This window comes from Clinocottus analis, unplaced genomic scaffold, assembly GCF_023055335.1.
Source record: "Clinocottus analis isolate CAN_PGR_092001 unplaced genomic scaffold, fCliAna1.0.p SCAF_23, whole genome shotgun sequence".
NCBI classification, from domain to species: domain Eukaryota; kingdom Metazoa; phylum Chordata; class Actinopteri; order Perciformes; family Cottidae; genus Clinocottus; species Clinocottus analis.
Window position 1 is genome coordinate 7,957,220 of NW_027175965.1, and position 21,994 is coordinate 7,979,213.

At 42.4% G+C, this 21,994-nt stretch overlaps 1 protein-coding gene across 5 annotated transcripts in view; it reads left to right on the forward strand.

Moving 5' to 3' along the window:
• Window positions 1-21,994, forward strand: part of dennd1b (DENN/MADD domain containing 1B) — a 100,054-nt gene that overhangs the window by 64,982 nt on the left and 13,078 nt on the right. For 3 of the 5 annotated variants that reach the window (XM_068589521.1, XM_068589517.1, XM_068589518.1), the window contains 7 exons: window positions 6,795-6,920; window positions 10,529-10,630; window positions 16,235-16,325; window positions 17,421-17,461; window positions 18,732-18,767; window positions 19,207-19,263; window positions 20,583-20,672. In XM_068589521.1, the coding sequence (XP_068445622.1) occupies window positions 6,795-6,920; window positions 10,529-10,630; window positions 16,235-16,325; window positions 17,421-17,461; window positions 18,732-18,767; window positions 19,207-19,263; window positions 20,583-20,672 (543 nt within the window). Of the gene's footprint in view, window positions 1-6,794; window positions 6,921-10,528; window positions 10,631-16,234; window positions 16,326-17,420; window positions 17,462-17,591; window positions 18,081-18,155; window positions 18,599-18,731; window positions 18,768-19,206; window positions 19,264-20,582; window positions 20,673-21,994 lie in introns of those variants that run through there. The other 2 variants (XM_068589519.1, XM_068589520.1) reach the window with 2 other exon arrangements.

Below are 21,994 nucleotides of genomic sequence, written 5' to 3' on the forward strand. Positions count from 1 at the left end.
TATATAAAGCATGAAATGGATTAAAAGGTGAAGGCCACGGGCAGTTTTTGTCCGCCTTTCAAGTCCAACTAAAAGTAAAAAACAAAGCCCTCTGATTTGGATTCAAGCAAACCTTTCAGAGATCCGTTTAATTATGGCAACGCAGGCTGTGAGCACATGTGGACTCTATTACGTGGCCGGGCTGACCAGTGGTCGTGCTTTTTCAGCGGGTTCAGAGTTCACAGTTGTCCTGAATTAGCCGCCCTCGTTCAGACGGGCCCCTGCAACCGGCTCCACGAGAGCCCGCCCCCTTAATGGCCCCCCCCCTGCAACTTCACACATAATATTTCAGATTTATTGACTATTACAAATGCTACCACGCCGGTAGCGGTTCCGTTTAGCAGAAAAAGGGAAAGATCTGAATACAAAGAGTAATTGGTAATGGGTCAGGAAAGGATGCAACACTCTTTTGCGAATAACGATTTGCATTTTTTAAATTGGAAATGTCATATGAAGCAAACGTTGAGCAATAATTGATCTTGTTTTCTCGATTTGTCTTTTTAAATGCGTGGGATTAAAATAATAATCACATGAATCCCTTCTTCTTTTTTTACTTGTATAACCTTTATGTATTTATTGAAAGTCAATCCAAGCATTTCCAATATTAATCGGTATATTTAATAAAAGAAATGATGCAGATCAAAGAACTTTTTTGTTACTTTATTTGAGTCTGTGCTTTACTGTTTGAGCTATTCAGTTATCACGCTAGTTATATTAGATACACAGTATTTAGTATTTAGATAGAGGTATTATTAGAGATCTATATCCCTTTTCAATGTGTTTTACATTGTGTATTTTTAGCTGGATTTTGCATATTTTAAGATTGCCTAAGTTGAGCTGAAAGTTTCAATAGTTTTTACACATTAATAAGTCATATTAATCTGAGAGAGACTGCTCGTGTCAGTAAAATCAATGTGTTGACAAGCACACTGAAAAGAAATATTCAATAAAAAAACATTTTTTTTTCCCCTGGAAGATCAAGGTATTTTTGTTTCTCTTTCTGAGATCCACAGTTCCTCTTCCACACACAGAGATACTGCTGATAAAGTTATAATTGGCTTTTGGTTTGGTGGAGCTGTTTACCGCGCTAGTCATTAAAAGTATCCAAGAATAGCGAATTAGGAGTCTGTTAATTCTGAAAACAAACAGTGTGTGACTGAATCCCATTTTCATTTGATCCCGCCAATTGATCTCAAACCAATGACGGGATTTTTTTTTTCATGTATTATTCTTTCAGTGCCACATATTCAAGGTGAGGTGTTACAATGCAGCTTACATCTTTATTTTCAGATGCTCTCTTTCACATCACAGCCTAATTCCTTCTATTCTCCTCCTCCTCCTCTGCCTCTCGCTGCTTTGCTGACACCGTGTTCCCATACATTCCTAGCCTTCGTACATTTGATCATTTGTATTCCCAATCAAGGGGGAAGATTTAAAGCGTACACTCCTACTTCCTGTATTTCAAGCCGGCATTTGGAGGTTTACAAATGAATGAGGGGGTTGAGGGTTGTGTCTGCGCGCCTCTCCTGAGATCACCTGGCACACTTAATCAAACATCGCGGCTTTAATTTGGTGTTCGCTTTTTCCTTCGATGCTCCCGGAAAAAAAAAAAAAAAAACAACATCTACGTCGTCATGTACAGCCGACAGCAGGCAAACACTCGCAGATGCACCGACACACACACTCACACAGGGACACCTACACATTTTTCCGGCCAGGAATGTTCATCAATGACATTTTAGATCTAGCACAGCAGTAAACTTTTGCTACTCACAGATTTTTTTTCGGGGGGGGGTATGTCCACCAGATTGTCCCATTTTCACATTAGATGCAGCCATGTGTGTTTCAATTCATTTGTGTCCTCCCACTATAGCGGAGCCAGCTACAGTAAAGCCCCTCACACACTAGCCCAGTGTTGGGAATGCGGTTCCTCCACCACAGTCACATACTGTCCTTTTACTTTACCAGAACCAGAACTTCACCGTCTCCAACAGCTAACAGCAAGAGCCAAAGTAGTTTCTGCTGTTTGCTGTCGAGTCTCCTCGACTTCACCAATCGCGGCTGTTGGAATCGGCTCGTTCGAGACGTTATTTTACAGGTTACGATTGTTTTTCGACGCCGCTTGAACTGCGCGTACACTCTTCTCTCTCTCTGCAGTGTTCCAGCTCCTCAGTTAATCATGTGGAGTTTAAAAAAGCTGCACTTCATTTTCGCATGCTCGTTTCTGCCGGCGGTTCACTCTGGATTAGGAGTCAAAAAGAGAGAGCAGCATCACCCACTGCGTTAGTTATTGAAGTGAGAGATGACATTTAGCTGTAGTTAATTATGTATGCAAAACTCAGCCGCTCTGCTGCTATAAGAGGTCAGCTTGACAAAGTAACCCCACACCGGGGAGAGTCTCGTGGCAGTGAGATAGCCCTATTAAAACACACAGACGCCGGAGTTTTCCCCCCCTTCCTTTCTCACTCTTTTTCATTTTGCTTGACTAACTTTTTTTTTAAAATGTTGCATGTATTTAACAGCAGATCAACATAATAATACGTCTTAATAGTTTGTGTGTTCTAGTCTTTCTCCGCTTGTATGTATTTTTTTTCATCACATCACTTTGCAAATGTAATATTCATAATATTTTCCGATCATACCAAAGATTAGAAGTTAGTGATCTCATGTGTTAGTTATGAGAGATTGTAGTAAACGGCAAGTAATATCCCCATTATTGAGCAATTTTCCGCAAGACTGAAAATAGAGGTTAATTAAAAAAAAAAGAAGAGGAAAAGAAATCATTAAGTACCTAATATTTGTTTTGAATTGAACGATTGAATTTCATAGATTGTAAGCTACATGCTCATCGTGCACATGTATGTGTGTGTGCATGTGTGAGAGTATTTGCCGGTTCTCTGTGTGTCTTTGTTCGGATTTGTGTGCGTGTGTGTGTGTACAGTTCAGACTGCAGCACATCAAAAGAAAGTGGGAGATTTTCATAACTCTTTTTTTCTTTGTAGTTCTTTAATTGCGTCCCCATGGCTTTCTTTCCCTGGACAGAATCTTAAACAAAACATTCTTTTTTTTGTGAGAAGAAAACCCAACTTTTTTATTTTTTATTTTTTTTTAAACAACAGACAAGTGTCAGGGTCGTTAGTTAGAAGGTTTTTTATGCTCTTGTGAAAATTTAGAGGAAAATTCTAAATATATATTCAGAGTTTTGTGAGTCACAATATTTTCCTCACTTTTCATTCACGCAATAGTAACAATCATATTGTCAGCCAGGCTACTACCTTTTGTCATGTTTAGTGTGTTAGTTTTGTGTTGATACCTCGTAATAGAAGTTAACAAAATATCCATATATAATAACAGCAATCACAAGGTTTCATATGTTGTGTGGTCCGACTGATCACAAGAGCAAATATTGCTTAATATGATGAAGAATATGCAGGTTGAGTTTTAGAACAGGCAGGAGAAGTTGTAGGTTACTTCCTCTCTGACGGAGACAAGTTTTTTTGTCAGGTAAATTTTCCTTGGATGATCCCACTGTGGGTGTCACCAGGCACCGCGTGTGTCCGTGTGTATACATGCATGGATTCACACACACACACACACACACACTCACACAGATGCCTGGTGTCACCTACAGCGGTATCATCTCTCACAGTCAGGCAGGGATCATCGTTGCACCTGCTAATTACCATCTCCAGCTGGAGAGTTAAATGGAGATCTGTTCTATGTCCGACCTTTGACCCCGTGCTCTTTATGTGACGCGTTTCAAAAACCCTGTTTTGGGGGGCTGGCTGGGCCGGGTCTTAATGAGGCCCCGTGTCTGCCCTCTGTGGGCTGCGCGCCTCGGATGCCCCACTTTCATCCCCGACCATCTTCCCTTGATGTAAATTGAAAAGATCACAGCTATGGGGAGAAGACCTGTACTGGAAAGGCCTCTCTGCATAGATTATGAATATCATAACTCAACAGTTTTTTTTTTTTTTATAGTTTTTTTTTTATCCCCCCCCTTCCCACCCTCCTCCCTACAACCACCCACTCCCGCTCTCCTCCTGCCGCTCCTTCCCTGTTCAATGCTACAGTTCTAATTGGACCCAATGGGGGACTCTCTGCCTTTGATCTCATCACCGCCACTGTGACTTTACACTAAAAAATGTCACCGCCAAATAGGGTTATCACCTGTAGAGCCTGGCCTTCCTCTGATGCCTGCGCGCATCTCGTTAGCTTCACTCCAACTGTACGAGTTAATTAGTTTGACAGAGCCATTACCGCGGAGGCATACCTGATTATTGTGGTATCGGTGCCATATTCAATATCCAATTACTAAACACACATTTATTTTTTTTCTCATATGTGAAGGAGCGCCCCACAGACTGTGTGCTTGATTTTTCTATTAGCAAAAAACGATATTTTCCGGTCGTTGTCACGCACTTCTGCTATATATGTTATACGTGACATTTTAATTAATTACCACACGCGACTAAAGAAACATAGATTTATTGCCGTGCCGTGGATAAATGTGAAACTTTGAACTTATATCTTTATCACCCGTTTTTCTCTGGGTAACAAAACACAAGTGATTGTGTCCCCACCTCATTAAAAGTGTTTGCCGCCGCGGCGCTCGCACCCGTTCAAAGCCGCTGTACAGAACTCAGTGTGCAGAGTAAACTCCGCCGCTATCCCGTCTTCTCTGACAGTCTTTGGGGTATGCCTCCCCCACTTAGACTGACATTGTGTTCGCTTTGATTCTCTCTCCCACCCCCCCCTTGAAAAAAAAAGACAGTTTAATGATTTGCGAGGATGAAAAAAAAAAAAATCAGCGAAAACGCACATTAACATGAAATATTAATTCCAAAAAAAAAAGGCTTTACATAAACATAAAAGCATTTAGCACAATGAGTGAATATGGAGATGACACTTGTTAATATAACCGTGATAAACTTCCTGTTTGATGCCTGGGAGCATTTGCGATGGCAGCGCGGGGACATTGTGGAGAGCGAGGAAGCCCAGGGGAGAAGAATTCACGCTGTTCGTTTTGTCTTTGTCCCAGTTTAAGACTGCCACTCTCTCCGTCTCGCTTTCTCTCTCGTTCGCTGTTTTCTTTTTCCGCCGGTCCTCTGTGTGAGCCGCGCTCACACTTTGCTTCTCCTCCCTGAAGTTTTTCCAGATAAGGCTAATTGCAGATGCCAGACCGCCGCGTCCCTCTGACGCCGCGGCGACGCAGCGTGACGCTCGGCCACCTCTGATAGAAGCAGGACCTGATCAAAATGGTATCGCATTACAGGAGAACTCGCTCCATTTAATGGTTGACACAACCTCAAAATTTCTTCCGCTTTAATCTTCTTTGGTTCCTTCCTGCCCACGAACGCGGCTCCATTAAGACTCTTGATATCGATGTACAGAATGAGTTGTAGATGTTCCATGCTGCTTCAGAGAGGTGGACGGGCCTGACGATGAACACATGAATATATGACAAAAGAAGGACCAGAGCACGCGCAATGTTCACTGTATGAAGAGGTGGTTGAGTTGACTGGTGACATATGCAGTGTAGTGTTGAATCCTTGTTGTTTCACACACACTTTTATCAGTTTAGTCCGTTTTGAACTCAAGTAAAAAGATTGTTACATGGAGCGTTTTGGCTTCAGCCACAAGCACAGTACTGTGTAAAAAACACTCTTTTGAGTGTGTCATTATACAACGATTATGAGGCAGTGATTGTTGCATTTCATCTCATAATATGACGTCATACATCCAGTATAATTAAAACATACAACATGGCAAAGTTATTCAGTGAGAATGTTCCTTTTTTTTGTCCACTTGCTGAAATTGAAGGTTAAATGAATGTTTTCCTTTTTATAATTGTGATCCAAGCCCGTGCTACCGCTAACAGCACACGCACCACACTGTCGTACAGTAATCTAGACCTCCTGTGCAACCCAATCAACGTTGTGCTTTTGTGCTACGCTGGCACAGCCCACACAGAGAGCAGCAGTCCCCTCGCTATCGCCGCCTCCTCCTCCTCCTCCTCATCCTCCTCCTCCTTCGTCACTCTGCCACAACACAGTCACACGACTGCTGAGCAGGTGAGGAGAGCCTCTTGACAACTTCTTACTCAGACTCTCCAGGGCCCCCGTTGGCCAGGGTGAATCTTTTGTCATCCTAAAACAAGCTTGGGCCTGCTGCTCCTCACACTCTCTCGCCTGGAGTCCTGGAGACAGGGCCGGGAGCGAGGGGAAATAATTAAAGACATTTTATGTCAAGAGTCCCCTCTTCCTAGAGAGAGAGAGAGAGAGAGAGTTTGGGGAGAGCCAACAGGGGAGGGGACAACTGGAGGACTGGGAAGAAAAGAGGAGACGAGTAAGAAATGGAGGGAGAAGTGATAAAGCAAGAGAGGTGATGGGGAGGAGTGGAGGTGGCAGCGTGGAGAGAGCGAGTGGGTGAGAGTGGAAGAGCAAAGATGCGAGTTTCCATTTCCTCTCTGCTGTCCCCTTCCTCTCGACGCCCTCCCCCCTCCTCCCTTCCTCTGCTCAATTAGCAAAGCAGCAGGTGCTCTCAGCAGCACAACAGATAAGCTCGGAGGAAAGACTGAAGCTTTCCCCTTTTTCTTTTCTTTCCTATTTTGAGATGACCTGCAAATGTGACACTTCACACCCAGAATGGGCTCGCTGTTTCCTCCACCAATTTCAGAGGTGATAATTTAACTTTTTACCCCTCCATCTCCCTTTCCCTCGCTTTCTGTCGCTTTTCTTTTTCTCTTGCACCAGGTGTCCTCTCTGAAGAGCAAGCTGAAGAAGCAGTCCACGGCAACAGGAAGTGGCGTGGCGAGGGCCTTCCTGAGAGTGCAGGCCGCTCTGTTTGGATCCTACCGGGATGCCCTGAGATATAAACCCGTAAGGATCCAGAGTCATACGTCGACAGTCATCTTGTTGAATAGTTTGCTTGTTTACCATCAAATCCAGAGTGTGATACACACATGCAGTGTTTAAGCTGGCCTTTATTACCCAAATTACCTAAAAAACATTAACTTTCCTCTCTTGGCGTCGAGCCATACAGAGAGTTTTGGTCTTAATAATCCATGTTGGGAGTTATCTGTCCCAAAAACAATGGACGTAAATGGAATATTCTTTGTGCTTATTCGAGAAAAAATGTCTCCCGTACTCTGATAAATCAGAAAACACATGGTACGGTTTTTATAGACTACGTCTCCTCAATAACAACTGGACCTCAAATGAAATTCCATTAACATCTGTTGTACTGAGGTGGCAGCAGAAATCAGAGACAGATGTCTAAAAACCTAAAAACCCACACTATGTGCATTTAAAGGTAAGTGACGATGAATGTTCTCTTTTTCTAATTTGGCTGAAGTTTTTATTCATCTCATACGTATCTCTGCGCTAGACAGGAAACAAACGTGTACAAATAAGCTGTTGGGCTGCATTTAAAAACAAGAAAATGTCTTGATACACTATAAAGACCATAGATTACATATAAAATGAAATATTCACAGACTAGAATCTAATATATTTGCTCGTCAGACTGTGTAGCAGGCGGTAGCAATCTCAGTTTGGGTGAGTTGAGTCAAATTTCACTGACGCCTGGTTGGACTGGGGCAGTTTTGACTGAAGGTAAAAGGTGTGTTTTTCAGTGCGAGCGCAGAGCGAAGGTGGGCCTGTCTGAGGCAGTGAAATGTCAGAGGAGCTGAAAAGAGTCAAGACGTTCCCTTTGAAGATCCCTTTTAGCCACCTTTGGTGTTTTACTCTTCTTTGCTAAGCCCCCCCCCCACACCCCTAACATTTCTTTTCTGGATCTTTTCTGCTTATCAAGTCTGAGTCAGAGCAGAGCAAAACTACAGCATGTCCTGTTTGTCAAATAGCGAAGCCTTTGTTCCTTTGGCTTTGAGATTAATTGGACTTTGTGGACTCCCGGAGTCAAGATGCTACATTATTGATGCTGTCTCTCTTTTCTCTGTATACAGACGGTATATGAGCAAACTGCCTCCCCTCTGACACAAGCACTGAGACTCAGTGTTATATGTGTGTGTTAGCGTATGTGCGAGCACAACATGGAGTAATTTCTCAGCTCACTCGCGCTCAAAATGCGCGTCGTTAACATGCACGCACACGCGTAAACATGCACAAGCTGCACATCTGCTTGCATGAAGATACTGACGGTGCCTCCCTGCGTTCTGATATTTTTGGAATAGCACTCTGCTGGTGATTTTTTTTTTTTTGTTTCCGCGCCGGAGAAAAGATCTACGAAGACGAAGCCGAGCGCTGCGGTTCACGGGCCCATATGCCTCGACAGAAGGAGGGGTGTGGATGTTTGGTTGGAGTCTCGCTGAGTTGTAAATGAAACAATACTGGGAAAACGATAATGAGTTGAAAAGCAATCAGCTGATTAGAACGCCATTTCTTAGGTCATCAATTTTCAGCTCGCGTCGACTCTTTCGCAGGTGCTTCTCGCCTACTCGGAGCAGCTCACGCACGTCGGGGCTAAAAGAACCTGAAACGGCAGTTCAAATTAGTTTTCACCACCGTTGATGAAGCCGAGTCGGGTGGGCGGGCAGCTTCCATTGCCGTGTGCTCGGTACTATTTAGGGGCCGAATTAGCCAACATTCTGCTCAAATAGGCTTGTAACCAGTTCATGTCATCCAACCAGGTGTGAACACTAAGGAGGAGATGTGCTATCACATGTTTAAAAGCAGTCGAGATGTTTTAGACTCATGCATAGAAGATCTATATAATGTGTCTACATACAGCAGGAGTCCTGAACCTGCAGGTCCACGTCAAGGTGCAATGTATTCAATATAACATGGAATTGCAGAAAAGAGTTATTTAGTCTATGAAAAAAAAGTTGATTTTGGGGGGGGCGGGGGGGGAGGGTCCAAAAAAAAGTCTACGAAAAAAAAGTGTTTTTTTTTGGGGTTTCCAATTTTTTTGGGGGGGGGGGTACATTTTTTTTATTTTTGGTCCTAATTTTTTTTGGGGCGGAAATGGGCTTCCATACAAACTGGTATCTAATAAATGATTTAAAAGTCACTCCTCACTCATGCTGGTTAGCGGGGCTCATCAGGCGTACATGGCACCCCACCAGAAACATCTATTACAGCACCGATTATTTCCCCATTCGTCTTCATAACATCTTTAAAAAGTTAGCATCACCTGGTCATTGGAGAGAGGAAAAACAATTGGACAATTGGCCATCATCTCTTCACTTGGATCCGCTATCCACACAAGTCTGGGTTCTCCTATGAAGGAACCAGATGTGATTACGTATGGCTCTCTCTCTCTTTTCAAGCCTCATGCTGTTCCTCTAAATTAACTGTGTGTCACTAAATCAACCGTACTGGCTGGCTACACAGAGTGAAGACATATTTTACATGTTAACTGGAAGTTGTCTTTCTTGTCATAGGCAACCCTGCTGACCCTTTAAACCCTTTAACCCCTTAAAATAGAGACAATTCATACGTCTCTGCTTTCATTCGGTGGCCTGTATGTACAAAGGATTTAGTTGGATAGCGACTTGTACACAGACCCAGTCTTAAAGTTGACTTTGGAAGTTTTTTTCAGTAGCAATTAGTTGTTAGTCTCGGCGTGCTATTCAGTTTTGTTAGCTGCAGGATGGTCGGAGGCTGTAGCAGCCAGATGGAAACTGTGAGCTGATTAAACTACAGCGAGCTACTTTCAACTCGGGCTTTATGAGCGAATAAGCCTTAAAAACTTTTAGTGATGTAAGTGGAGCAGTATTCCTGTGATGTAATTTGGGCCACTGGTATCATCCGCCCATCCTCGACAATGTAGTTAGTCTCTGGTGTTGTTAAGTTGTTTTTATGTGCCACACTGTGCTTGTAGCCTCGAACAGACAAAGCACATTGTTTTACACCAGAAGAATTTAGAGCATCATTGAAATATGTGAGAATTATGCTAATTATGAAAAAAACATGAATTGGAAATGACTGTAGGGCTGCGTGTGATTGGCCCGCAGTGGTTCTGTTGTCATCCTCCATGTCTATAGCTCACAGGCCAACAGACATGATGTAAGAAATAGTAATAATGTGGTGATGTGTTCATGTGGACTACAGGGGAGTTTACTGGGACCCAGTCTGCTGGTCCAGGGGAACTGGTTTCTTTTGTTCATACTCTTCCTTATCTTTCTTTATCCTTCCTCTTTACTATCTGTCTCTTGTTTTTGACTTTTTTTTCCCTCCATATTTTTAGGCCCATTTAGCTCACTAATTAAGAAATCCATTGAAATAGTTTTTATGAAACTTTTTTTCAGTGCATAATGACAATAACAACGATGTGATCTTCTTCATGCTGGAAATCATATTATTAACAGCATTGTTTACCCTCACACACACACACACATCTGCCTTTGTGTTTCCCGTGGCTCATGTAAACAGATTGGTACAAAGAGCAGTGAGCCGAAAATAAATAAGTATTATTTTTGTATTATGATTGTAATTTTTTGCCGATAACATCGCTGTGAACTCCTCAGGGGGAGCCGATCACGTTCTGCGAGGAGAGCTTTGTGAACCATCGATCCAGCACCATGAGGAACTTCCTGTCAATGGCCGTCAACCTGCAGCTCTTCAAACAGGTACACAACACTGTTTGTGAGACTCTGTGCAACATCATATTTAACTTCATGCATCAATACAGTACATTTAGTCCTCCTTAGATCATTTCTCTGTAGGCGAGCGCACATATGAAAAGATGACTGAGTGCTCATATGGAAGATTGTTCTGTCCTCTCCTATTAGTCTTTATTGTTGAGCTGTTTATTTCTTGAGCAGATGTTTTATTTAGAAGGGTAAAAGTATGTATTATTAGAGCTGTCTTCCAGTACCACTCGCTCTGCAAACTGTCAACTGGGCAAAGTTAGCGTTTAGCATCTTGATAGTTGAGTTGACAGCGTGAGGAGAAGCGAGAGGCCCGGGATTAAAGACGGTTATTGACCCCTTGAAACTGTTTACTGTGCTTATCTCGCAAAACACTGATGTTATTTCTTAACGTCTCTCTGTTTGCTCAATTTTGCACGGTGCGCAAACAAAACTACGATAAGTCCGGCCTGTTATATGTTAAAAAAAAAATTGTACTCTGTGTTCCCGTGCATGAACATGCGTGTAAAATATCCCCCCAAAAAATTGTCTACATGTTAACTATGTCCTGAGAAAATGTCAAATCCACCACAAGTAAATACATAATCAACTCCACTGCATTTATGTTTATATGTATGTACAGTGTAGTGTGTATGTGTGTGTGTTTGTGAGCGTATGAGCAGGTATCCTTTATTCATGTGTGGTTACATGAGTTTCCCTTAAAATCACTCATGTATACTTAATGTCGCCCCCCCCTCCTCCTCCAAATCCCCTCAGCAATACTAAACTTAGCCGAGCCGGCGCTGAGTGGAGAAACACACCTCTGGCTCCGATGAAAATTTCCTCTAAACCCTTGAATCTTTTTTTTTTTTTTGTTGCGCTCTCTGACCCGTGATAGTAGTGTGATTTACCCCCGAGAGTTGCAGCGCAGCAGTCCTCAATCAGCCTTTTGTTTCTCTGGACATTCTGCCCCATCTATAATTTTCCCAGGCTGAGCAGATAGCGAGCAGCAGTTCAAAGCATCCTCCCGGGCTGGCTCCTGCCTCAGCGGTAGCATTGGGAAACCGGCCCTTATCTCTTCCTCCTCCTCCTCTCTAGCGCGGTGGATGGGGTGAGCTTATCTCCTCCACTCCTCTTTCGACTAAAGTGAGAGAGGCCAGCGGTCCGCCCGAGCTCTGCTCCGGCCGTGACCCACATCCGCTCTCAAACACGCAAACAATGCTCAGCTCGCGCGGCCACACACATGCGCACATTCATTTTTGGAGACGTGAGTACACACTCACGGACTGCTGCGAAAGTTTGGATTTTTCCCCTTTTCTTTTCTGCTGCCTGTTTTCTTATTGATTGTTTTCACACCAATGTGTTATTTTGCACCTAAATTCCAATATATTGTCAGTATATCGCACATTATTTATAGGCCCGCAAGTAAGACTGCTGTCTTATTAGTATACAATTATATTAAAGGTATTAATATATCTCTTTCTTAATAATTAAAATAGATAAAAATCCCAAAATGCAATGCTGCTACTACAAAATGAGCAAGCATGAACATTTTACTTACATTTTTTTAGTTTAGTTTATTATTTAATTTAAAGTTAAAAGTTTCTGGTTTATTTCTCGGTTATTAAACAAAACTTATTAGTTCTAGTCTAGACTGAAACAACATGTCTCATCCAATATATATTTAATTATATATATCTTCTAATCACTTGCACACAATGGCCTTTAAAGTGTGGGACTTGTCACTGTCGCCTATGAGGCAACAATAATGGGTCAAACTTCAGCCAAATTCAAACCATATTATAGGAATTGGTCGACCACAACACACGGCACACACCCGGTGAAGCACACGCGAGTAATGCCGAAGGTGTTACCTGAGTTTGAGGTGTTACCGTTTCAGCAGGAAATTGCTTTTCTACAGGTGATTTTTGTTTTCGTTCCTTGCAAAGCAGTTATTCTACTTCACAAGTCATTTCAGGTTTTATAGATGCACCAGCATGAAGGTTTTTATGCAAATTCAGTGAAACATTTCGCAATACCGTTTGAGCCGAGTGGCCTCGTGGACAGAGAGACTATTGTGGGTTGTCATATGTCATAAGGGCCATCACTTACTTTCAATAGATATATTAAAAATGTTGCTTAAGAACACCTTTTTATGAAGTACCACGGAAATGAAAAGTTGTGCGCAACAACCGTCCTTTTTATCTTTTGCCTCCATATAGACTTATAGACACGAAGCCTTTTAAACCTAAAAAAATACACGCACACACACTCTGACGCTTTCACCTTCTCACATACTTCTGTTGGGTCGCTTCCTGTGTGCTGTGTCCACCAGCCCATCTCCGTTCAGAACAAGTGGGAGAAGTCTTCAGAAAGAATGCGGGGGAAAGCCTGTCGGCGTTAACCTGCTTCCTATCAACCATTCTCAGCTCCTACACACTCACGAGCGCACACATTCATGTGTGTGTGTGTGTGTGTGTGTATTGTGCTAGCTTGGACTGATAAAATGAAGTCTCTTCCTCTTATTGACAAAACTAAACCATCCACAGTTTTATTGAGTCTGCCGGGAGACTCGCAGTCTGATAATTTACCAGCCGGGAGCCTTTTGGAGACGACATGCGTCCCATCAATCCATAATCATCAGTCATTCTCAGCGGGCGTATGAATGCCGAGGCATTTATCGAAAGGGGGAAAGGTGCGTCCTCGCAAAAGCAAACGATCAGATTCAAAATCTGATTGTGTCGTTGCTCCGTCCACTCCGTAGCACAGCGGTCAAAGTAAGCTGGAAAACTACATTTTATTATAACCAATAGGAGTAAAGCTGCCTCCTCCAGGTCCAAGCAGGAGCTTTAAAATACTGCTAACGGCTCCAAACACTCGCTCACTGTAAGGAATTAACATGAAATAGTTCTGACTACATTCTTAAAATGAATGTTTCTACATCTGATTGAAGTCTTTATAGTTTATTTGTGTGTCACTGTGACAAGTTTGAATATTATCAATTGTTTTATGAGATATCAGTGCCTAAAAATACATATATTTTGTCGTACTTCACTGTGCAGGTAATCAACACTTTATTGAAATCACAAAACTGGTTCAATATCTGTTAAAATACAGTTTGGTACACAGATCCCTTTGTACTGACAAAAAAAAACACCAGAATCCTGTTTTTCAATGAAAATTCAAATAATTCTGTCAAAAATATGTTTTTTTTACATCGAATCACAAATGATATTGCATTTGCAAAATCACCAATTATTATTTTCTGCAGCCTCTGATAGCGTGTTGCTCCGTGCTCCGCAGGCCTCCTTCCTTGTGGCCGGATTTAGATTTCATGCTTTTAGTATCCGACCTTCAAACCCTCCTTTCAGAAAGCTACCAGTGACATGATTTCCGCTGCGTCCCTTAATATCCACAGTTTATGGGCTTTAATTCCAGGTTTCAATTACATTTCCTCTCGGCTCCCCGTGTGTATATTTCTGTTCGCGAACCCCCCGTAGAGTCCTAATCCCGACTTCTGGCTCCACAATTCCAGAGTTTGTATAAATCTCGACCGCTGTGACCGACCCCTGAGTGAGTCGATGTGCTGGCGTCCAGATGGAATAACTCTCACGGTCTGAACGGTCGGCTGCAGCCGCTATTGAAACAAGATGACCTGTAGGAAGCGGAGAGACGGAGCAATGCACTTTTATTTACATGGAGACTGATTAGCATAATACACATATTTGTTTTCATGTCATTAGATTAACAAGTATTGGAAAAAAGCGTTAAAGATAATGTTTTTTTAAACGTCTCCCGACTTTTTTCTTTGAATTCTTTGAGTTTTTTTTTTTTTTTTTTTTGCTCTCTCTTTCAAAACAAAGAAGAAAATGAGCCAGTGTGTTGTTTTTGTGTGTGTGTGTGTACGTGCACGAGTGCATGAACAAGTGTTTTTTTTTTTTAAGTGTTGGTTTGTGTGAGAGTGTGTGGTGATCACAGTCTGCCATTGTTGAGTAATGTCCAATTAGGGCCCACAGTGAGGCAGGTAATCTGGCCGGGGTGTGTGTGTGTGTATATATGTGTGTGTGTGTAGAGGGAGACGAGAGAGGGGGGGGGGTAGATAAGTGGAGACTTTGGCGAGGTGATGATTTGGGTTGATTATCTGCACTAATTGGGCCAGCCGAGCAGCCGAGCAGCGGTTGAAACCTGCAGTCTCACCTCTCATTAAAATGATCTAATGATGAGTCTCCAGCTCTTCTGACCAGAGGAGCGGGCGGCGGCGGTCGCTAGTTAGCTAGCTGCCCCCCCCAACCCCCTCGAGGACACGTGCCCTAAAACAACCGACTCTGTTGTTACACTTTGGACACAGTTGCAGAGGTGTGTGTGTGTGTGTGTGTGTGTGTGTGTGTAGGAAGCGATCTGACAATATGTTGCTTTCAAGTATTACAAAGAATAGTGTCCCGAAAAAAAGTGCTTGAAAGGTAGGAGGTGTTTTTATTTAACGTTTTTATTCCAAATACTTTATATATATACTAATTATATTTTAATGAAGGCATAACTGATTGTTTTCCCCTCCCACCTTTTACACAGATAAACTGAAAAGGTTAAAAAAGTAGATTTTAGTTTAAGGTTGAACAGAAATAGTTAGTTAAATAAATATACAGAAACTGGTAGAAAGTCATTTTTTTCATGACTTTTGCAGGTTTTGGCCTCACATCTTGAAAATACCATAAAAGAGCTGCAGCTGCTTGTTTCTTTTGGGGGGTTTTACACCAGAAAGTTGCCAAGATTAGCCCAAGGATTTCACTGGAAAGTATTATTTTCACCCTGTGATTTGCTGATATTATAAGTGAGGGGACAGGAAACTACCGGCAACTCGAGGGGTCAATGTGGTTCGATTTAGCTAATAGAAAACGGAGCGCCGTATGTGTGACTGAGTGATCTACATTCAAATATATATATATATATATTTAAAGATTTTCTTCATGTTCAGTATTGTAGATGAAATACAGTTTGATTTTTGATGATGACGGCCTGTAAACTGCATGGAAGAGCTCTTACAAAAGGCCAAAATGCTAAGAAATGGGTTTAAAACTATTTAATGACACAATATTTTGTCTTCTTTTTTTTAAAAAAAGAAAGTTTTCCTTCCCGTAAAACTATATTTTGCCCGTGCTTTAGTGTCTGAAGAATGCCGTTAATTTATTTTTATTGTTTTAATCACAAAAGTTGAGCTATTTGTGCTTGTATTTGCATAACATATAACATATTATTCCTGCGCTCATGAAATGTGTAGCTGTCTTGACTGTTGGGTCAATATTTATGAGATGGCGTTTAATGCGCTCCATGTTACAAAGGGAGGAAATGAAACTTCCTCATGTCTCAGACGGTGTGCAGCGTGTCGTCTGCTGCTCTAATCCCTCACCTGCTCCACATTACCAAATCCTTATTACCTGCAACCCACCTAATCTTGGGATGTAGTTGCTGTCAGGTCGGATTAATAACACCCCACTGTGGCCCGAGTGTTTTGAATCTGTGTGTGTGTGTGTCGTATCTGTTTAAGTGTGTCCACCGCCAACGCCCCCTCCCTTCCTTTAATAAGCACCTTGTAATTTATGGTCGCAGTTCATCGACGGACGGCTGGCCAAATTGAACGCAGGCCGCGGCTTCTCCGACGTGTTTGAAGAGGAGATCACAGAGGGGGGCTTCTGTGGAAGTGAGTATTACTAGAGCTGTCCATCAATTAGCCACGTTATATTTATTTGCCCTATTTCATACTGTAGTTGTTGTGCTATAGGGAGATGCACAGGAGAAATCTTTAAAGTTAAGACAGTTAATAACGACGGCATTTCACTCCCCAAATGAAATGTATATTGCTTTAAAACTCTTAAACAATTAAAAGTATGAAAAGGCCTCGAAAACTTTGATAAACCGATTAAATAGGTAGTTAAATAGTGTACACTACAGTGTCCAAGTATATGTTTTAATACATTTATGTTCCCCAGCGTCTTATTGGAGTCAGGTTTGAAGCCTGTTAAATATCTCATGAACACACCTTTTGATCACAAAAGGCATTTTCAAATACTAATTCAATAAGTGTATTGTCTTTGAATGGATAACAATCATATTTTTGTTCTTCCAAACACTACAATAAAATGGCTTCAAGTGACTCTTGGCCATTCTTAAAAACTGTAAAAAGCCTCTTGTGGTAAATTGGTTAGTTTAAAAAAAATAAAAAATTGACATGCATCTTGATGTTGTTGAAAAAACTAATTGGAACTGATCCAAAGGTTACTTGTTAATCTGATTGAATGTGACAAAAGGAGATTGATGAAAGAATTAGTAACGGTTTGGCAGGATGGAGCATTGTCACATGTGGAGACTTCAGAAGTTTGAGATCCCAGAGGAGCGCTCGCACAAATTATATCATGTTCATCACTTCACTTCAGGTTTGAGTCTTATTTACACGACAAGAAGAAAGACATGGCGTCCAGATGTTGCAGCTACATATCCATCATATTGTTGGGCTTATATATATATATATATATATATATATCTATATCTATATATATATACATATATAGATATAGATATATATATATCCTTTTAAAGCATTAAAGAAGACAAATTGCTCTAAAGCATTGCATAGAGTATATAATATATAAACGCTCAGTAACGTGAGTGTGTGTCGCCACGAGACGACGTGTCACAGTGTAATATACACAGTTACCTTTGCTTTGCAATGTTAATACAATGCTATGGAGTGCAAAATGATTAATTCATGTTCTCTGTGTCTCATGCATCCCTCCAGGTAATTCAAGGTCTTACCAGCAATGGATGCACACTGTGAAGGTATCCACAGAATGTCCCGCGTATCGTATCTAAATGCTTTTATCTGCTTTTTAAAAAAAAATGTTTCACTCATTTCATTCCCGAGTTGTATTTAATTGAAAGTGTGATTGACGCGACTCTGTGTTTGAAGTCCCGGGCTGCCGGGATGTACAGACGCAGCTCGAGAGAAAGAAAGAAAGAAAGAAAGAAGGTTTTTGGTGTGTGAAGCGGCGCGTGCAGCTGGACAGTGGAGACAGACGAGACGGGGAGGGAGACAGAAGTGATTTGACGTGACAAGACGTCCTCCGACATGACATGTTGATCTGGCAGCAAACACGGGCGTTACTCCGCTGAACCGACCCGAGAACATAGATCTCTCCCTCCTCCTTCATCTCCTGTCTCCATTCCCCTCTTCTTTTCATCCCATATCTCTCCCTCTGTTTATCTTCCTTTCTCTTTCTCCATCTTTTCATCTCTGTCACAGCCCCCCCCCCCCTCTCTCTCTCTCTCACACAGAGTATCTTCCCCCCCTCCTTCCTCTCCCCCCACGCCGTCAGCTAAGGCTGAATTAGTTCTCTAGAGTGCTCTTCAAAGATTTGTTAAAGTTCACATTTCCTGACTGACAGGGATCTATAAGAGGGGCCTTCACCTCGGCCTCTCTCCTCCTCTCCCTTTGCCGACTTCTGAAACGCTGTCTGCCATTTACTCTGTTTAGCCGTTTAGCCGCCGCTTTGTGCTTACACTAAAGACCAAACGGAGGAAAAGAACGAGACGCCAGAGGAGAGATCCAGCAAACTCTGAGAGAGAGAAGAAGACAGGCACCGAGAGATATCGGGTGCCATAATGTCAGTCTGCAGAACTCAAAGTAGAAATCAATCACGCACAGTCCCTTCCATCGCTGTTTTAGGCTGCTTCTAAATAAAACCCCTCCTGAATGCTTTGAATCATGCAGTTTATCACGGCTCAGCCGCGTGATACTTTGCCTGGTGTCACCGCTTGTTTATGGAAGTTGCGTTACGATATTATTTACAGCTGCACGGGGAGTTTTTGGCTGTGTTTGAAATTGAAAATGAGTCATTTGTGACTACTGTGGGAGTCAAATGATACGGTAGAAATGATTCTCACCATATTGATACTGTGCTTAATCTAACTGCAGTGCAGCTCGCTCTCTTCGGGCTGATATTATTGCATGCTGTGTGGATAATATGAATATTTGATCGTTTAAAAAGAATCTGTATGTGTGGAAACTCACCTGAAGTGACTTACTAATAATGTTCTGTGTCTGTTACAGAGAGGAGGAGCACTGTTCAACACAGCTGTGACTAAAGTATGTTGTTCTTCCAAACAGTCTAATGAATGTAGCTTAATGCTACGTAATGTGTCTTCTCTGTGTACATAACTTGAAACATTGAGTCCTCAAAACTCCCATTTTGCAGGTTGTTTTATGCAAAAGAATCAGTTTGCCTTAATATTCAATAAGTAATTGACAGTGGAAGGAATTGGAGTTGTGTAGTGTGCGTTTGATGAGCGGCAGCGTGTCATCAGCATGTGTACAATAGGTGGTCAGGGTTTCATGTTATCGCCTTCTGTTCGTGCGCAACGCTCTCATCCCGCCTTTTGTCTCTGTGTTTTTTTACCACAGGGATCAAAGCTTTTTTTCTGATGTTACACCAAACCAGAACAGAATGTTAATGCAGCATTTTTTTTTTGGATTAGTAATCTGTGCGTGTTGTTTTTTTTTCTCCTCCTCCTCCTCCTCCTCCTAGGCCAAGAGTCACGCGAAGAGGGGCATCCGAGACATTAAGGGCAGGCTGAAAGCGAGGGTGAGCGGCACGGACCTTCACACCTCCCTGACATACACGCACACGCTTGTAGAGATGATGTGTGCACACGTGATTCTGTTCGGAGGCACACAGATGCAGCAGCCCCCCCCCCTCACCTCCTCCCTCATAGAAACAGACAGGAAGGCTGCTTTACATGGAGTGCGTGCTTCTGACGCCGGGCCCTTTAATGACTGTTGAAGCCTGCTTAGCGCTTTGTTCAGGGCTGTACATTTTTAACCAACGCCCCTCTGGCTATGGCCTGTCATGTCATCCGAGCCCCGGCCTCCTCTTTTCTCTTTTATTGTCTGCATATTTCATCAGCGGGCCTGTGATTTCCTCAAAGCTAATGTAACGAGGTGTATGTTTCCATAAGCCTGATGGATTTGATAAGGCAATAGCAGTTTGATCTGTCAGCGGGGAAACTGTGCAGAGAGGGCACCGATGAAGAGCACCAGGAGTTCTGCATGTGTGCAGACACACACACACACACACACACACATATTGTAGAGGAAAATAGAGGTTTTGAAATCTATTTGATTTGAGGTTAAACATATTTCCTTTGCATTCATAAATTCTCAAATACACAGATTAATGAATTCAACTTTCCCAGGATCACACTTGATCTGCAGTGCGTGTGTGTGTGTTGCTGGCAGCCATATTGAAATTAAGCTCATCAGTGCTGGTTAACTTGAACGTAATTGTTAAACCCTTGTCGAGTAAGTTTTAAAGGATCAGGCTGGTGGTCATAAATATATGCGCCGTTATCCCAAATTTCTATGAAAAGACCAAAAACCAACAATGCGTTACTTCTTCTCTTCAGTCTCATGCCTCAGAGACACAAACTAATTTGTTCCTACTGAAGATCTTTCTTTTGAAAGACGGGTTAGAGTATGTACTTTAATTCTTCCAGTGATTTACTGAAGCAGATGTTCTCCAAACCCAAAGATACGGTGCATTTCTGAAGCACTATTGTTGAAGCAGATTTAGTATTTGCAGTGACGGTGCAGTGTGTTTAATATCTTCCTTTGGATCTACGGTACAGATACACAATACTTATGAGTAGGAGTTGTTGGTAGCAATAAAAAGTAGACTATCACCAGAATAATCCATTAACTTATACAAACGTCACTGAGAAATAGAAACAAACTGTACAAAGCGCATCATTCTTAAATCGAGGGAGTAAAACATTAAATGTGATGTGGTTTGAATGTAATAAAACACATTATTCTTCCAACCAGCAGATTCTACATACTCGTCACTTTCGTTCATATACAACACCGATTCGTTTTATATTCACATTCATTTCATTTCTCTCTCAGGAAGAAGAGGAAGAGGGGGTGATGGTCTGTGAGGGGTCTCCCACCAGCACCAAGAGCCTGTCTCCAAGGAGACTGCAGAAGATGAGACGGGTATGACACACACACACACACACACACACACACACACACACACACACACACACACACACACACTGATGCACATCAGTAAATAAGTTAACTGCATGTACACCGACTGATCACACCAGAGCTCAGTTTTTTACTTGATCGACATGGATGCCGTCTTCCACTTCTGTGCCATTTTCCGTCCATTTTTTTTGTTCTCATGTCTTTCTTTCTTCCTTTCTTTCGTTCTTCATCCCCTCCGCTCTTGTTTTTGACTCCATCCTCCACTCTCTCGCTCCCCTCTGCTTTCGCGCTCTCTTGAAACAGCTCTTGGAAGTGCAGTGGGTTTGTAGGGTGCCAAATGTAACGATAAGCATTTTTTCTTCTTCTTCTTTCAACGCGCTCGTGTTGTACATTCAGTGTTTCTCTCTGAGCAGCGCGGACAGTAGAAGCAACTCATCTGCTGGTCAGCATTTCCTCTGAAGAATTTGCTTGTGCCCCATAAGTGGATAGCACTTTTGTGTGTGTGCAGAGCTGGCATACAATGTGCAAGCACATGCACACTCACAAAATACACACTCATCAATAAATCTATCAGGTAAAAAAAATAAAAAAATGAGAAGAGACCAAGAGAAAAAGTGTATGTAGTTCTTGGTGAAGGAAGTCTAGTTTAATGTAATTAAAATAAGTATTAAACGGATGCACACAGCCTCAGGTTGCTAGTTAAATCTTCCACCTAATATCTTCCTCTCAGCTGGAGCTTTTCCACTTATTCTGGCTAAAGGAAGAAAAAAAAGCCAAGTGGACTCACAAAAAAACATCCTGCATGCACACACTGACATTTTAGTCACAGTCGTGTATGAGTTTGATTAGGAGAGGGTGTGTGTGTGTGTGCGTGCGTGTATGTGTGTGTGTGTGTGTGTGTGTGTGTGTGTGTGTGTGTGTGTTAGAGATGAGACTGGGAAGTCTTTGCACAGAGGAAGGTGTGACGGCCGGGGAGAGGAGGAGAACGGCAATTAGGGTTTTCTAAAGGCCTCCTCGGACACCCTCCCTCCTCCCCCCAGCCAGTGCACACACAAAGACAGGCCAGCCCGACACACACACTCACACACACACACAGATTAACAGTTAACATGCAATTGATGTGCGCGCACACCCACAAGCGTGCACACACACCGTGTTCAGGATATACACACTCTCACACCCCTGTCCATGCCATTGAGGCCTGTTCATTGCCACAGTAACGGGTCCCTGGGGACCACTGGAGGAGGGACACACAGGACACGTGTCCCACAGCACGGATTTTGTGTATTTGTGTGTTATATATTTGTATATATACACACAGTTTT